The 1862-nt window shown below is 41.0% G+C and overlaps 1 protein-coding gene across 1 annotated transcript; it reads left to right on the forward strand.

Annotated features, from left to right (window-relative positions):
• The first annotated feature begins 273 nt into the window (after window positions 1-273).
• Window positions 274-1221, forward strand: LOC110906723. Its single transcript, XM_022151816.1, has one exon. It carries the CDS (start codon window positions 274-276, stop codon window positions 1219-1221), a length of 948 nt encoding a protein of 315 aa, XP_022007508.1.
• The last annotated feature ends 641 nt before the right edge of the window (window positions 1222-1862 follow it).

The following is a 1862-nucleotide window of genomic DNA, read 5'->3' on the forward strand; positions in this document are numbered from 1 at the left end:
CTAAGTATGTGCTCACAGTTAATCAGTCACGTCCTAAAGTACGCATGTATACATAATCAGTTTCGAGTTCGAAATGTTTCACATGAAATCTATGTCATAAAGTGCTTAGCAATTAACGTCATGTATCACGTAAGCAGTTAAATCAATTAACAGGTTTAACAGAGTTAATGTACCACAGAGTTAACGTATCAACAGAGTTATCATTCTAACAGGGTTATATAACTTAACCGAGTTAGAAATAATTGGAAGCGATATGGACTGCAGAAGTCAATGATGAATGCCAACGGATTTTTCTTTTTCAAGTTTGCTGATCAAGCAGGTATGCAAAAGGTTCTTACTGAGGGGCCTTGGATTATTCGTTCTCAGCCGTTATTTTTAGAAGTCTGGTCGCCATCGTTAAAGCTTGAGAAAAAAGAAGTGAAAAATGTTCAGGTTTGGGTTAAACTTCATGAGGTTCCTCTAGCGGCGTACACGGAGGATGGTTTAAGTCTAATTGCTACAACGATTGGTGTTCCTAAGGCTTTGGATTCGTTCACCACGTCTATGTGTGTTGATGGTTGGGGTAGAAGCAGCTATGCTCGGGCACTCGTAGAAATCTCAGCAGAATCTGAATTGAAAGAAGAGTTAACGATTGCGGTTCCTTGTCTTGATGGGGATGGGTTTGTTAAGGAGAAGGTCTACGTTGAATATGAATGGTGTCCTCATAGGTGTGGCCGATGTTGTGTCTTCGGGCATACCCTTGAAAATTGTCCTCTGCAGCCTCCTAAGGTGCCAAAAGATAAAACACAACAACATAAGGGTCCGGGTTATGATAGAAAGATGAAGCAGCCGGTTCAGGTTACTGGTCCGTCAAAGAGGCAACCTATTGTGGACGATGATGGGTATACTACTGTGCAAGGTAAGAAGGCAGCGAAAAAAGTGGGTTTTAATGTCAATAAACCGAAACCAAAATTTGAATATCGTCCAGTTTCTACGAATCGGAAAGATAACGGGAAGTCTAAATCGGAATCATCTAATGTGAAGTCTCGAAATCCATTTGATGTTTTGAATGAAGTGAATGCGGAGCAAGGCCAAAGTAGTAAATCGGCTGGAGATGGTATTGACGACTCAGATGAAGACGAGGTGTTGGAAGGTTATTGTGAGATGGACGATTTTCTCATGGAAGGGACGCACAAAGTTCAAGGGGCAAGCACTCCTTCTCCAGTTGTTTCCAATGATTAGTCTTGCTTCTTGGAATATTAGGGGGTTGAACCGCCCTCTGAAACAACAGGAGGTTCGTCAGATTGTTAAAGAAAATTGTTTGTCGTTTTGTGCTATTCTTGAATCCCATGTGAATGTTGATAAGCTGAACAAGGTTTGTTCATCGGTGTTTCGTCGTTGGGATTGGACCTCGAATGGAAATAGTTGTGACAAGGGAACGAGGATCATTGCTGGTTGGGATCCGGCCACTTTTGATGTTATTTTGCTCTCACATTCTGCGCAAGTTATGCACTTCCAACTTGTGTTTAAGCATGACAAGAAAGTACTTTTTTGTTCCATTGTTTATGCAGCGAATTATTATGTTACGCGAAGGGAATTATGGCATCAGTTGTCTAAGCATAAGGTGCTTGTGGGTAATAATCCTTGGGTTATCTTGGGCGACTTTAACTCAGCTCTCAATCTTGATGATAAGTCTATGGGAGTATCTAACATATCGGCTGGTATGAGAGAGTTTCAAGATTGTATTTCGGATATAGAAGTGTTCGACATTAATAGCTCAGGTTTGCATTACACATGGAGTCAGAAACCAAAAAAGGGAGCCGGCTTGTTAAAGAAAATTGATAGAGTTTTGGGAAACACTCCGTTTGTTGATCTATTTCCCA

This window comes from Helianthus annuus, chromosome 14, assembly GCF_002127325.2.
Source record: "Helianthus annuus cultivar XRQ/B chromosome 14, HanXRQr2.0-SUNRISE, whole genome shotgun sequence".
NCBI classification, from domain to species: Eukaryota; Viridiplantae; Streptophyta; class Magnoliopsida; order Asterales; family Asteraceae; genus Helianthus; species Helianthus annuus.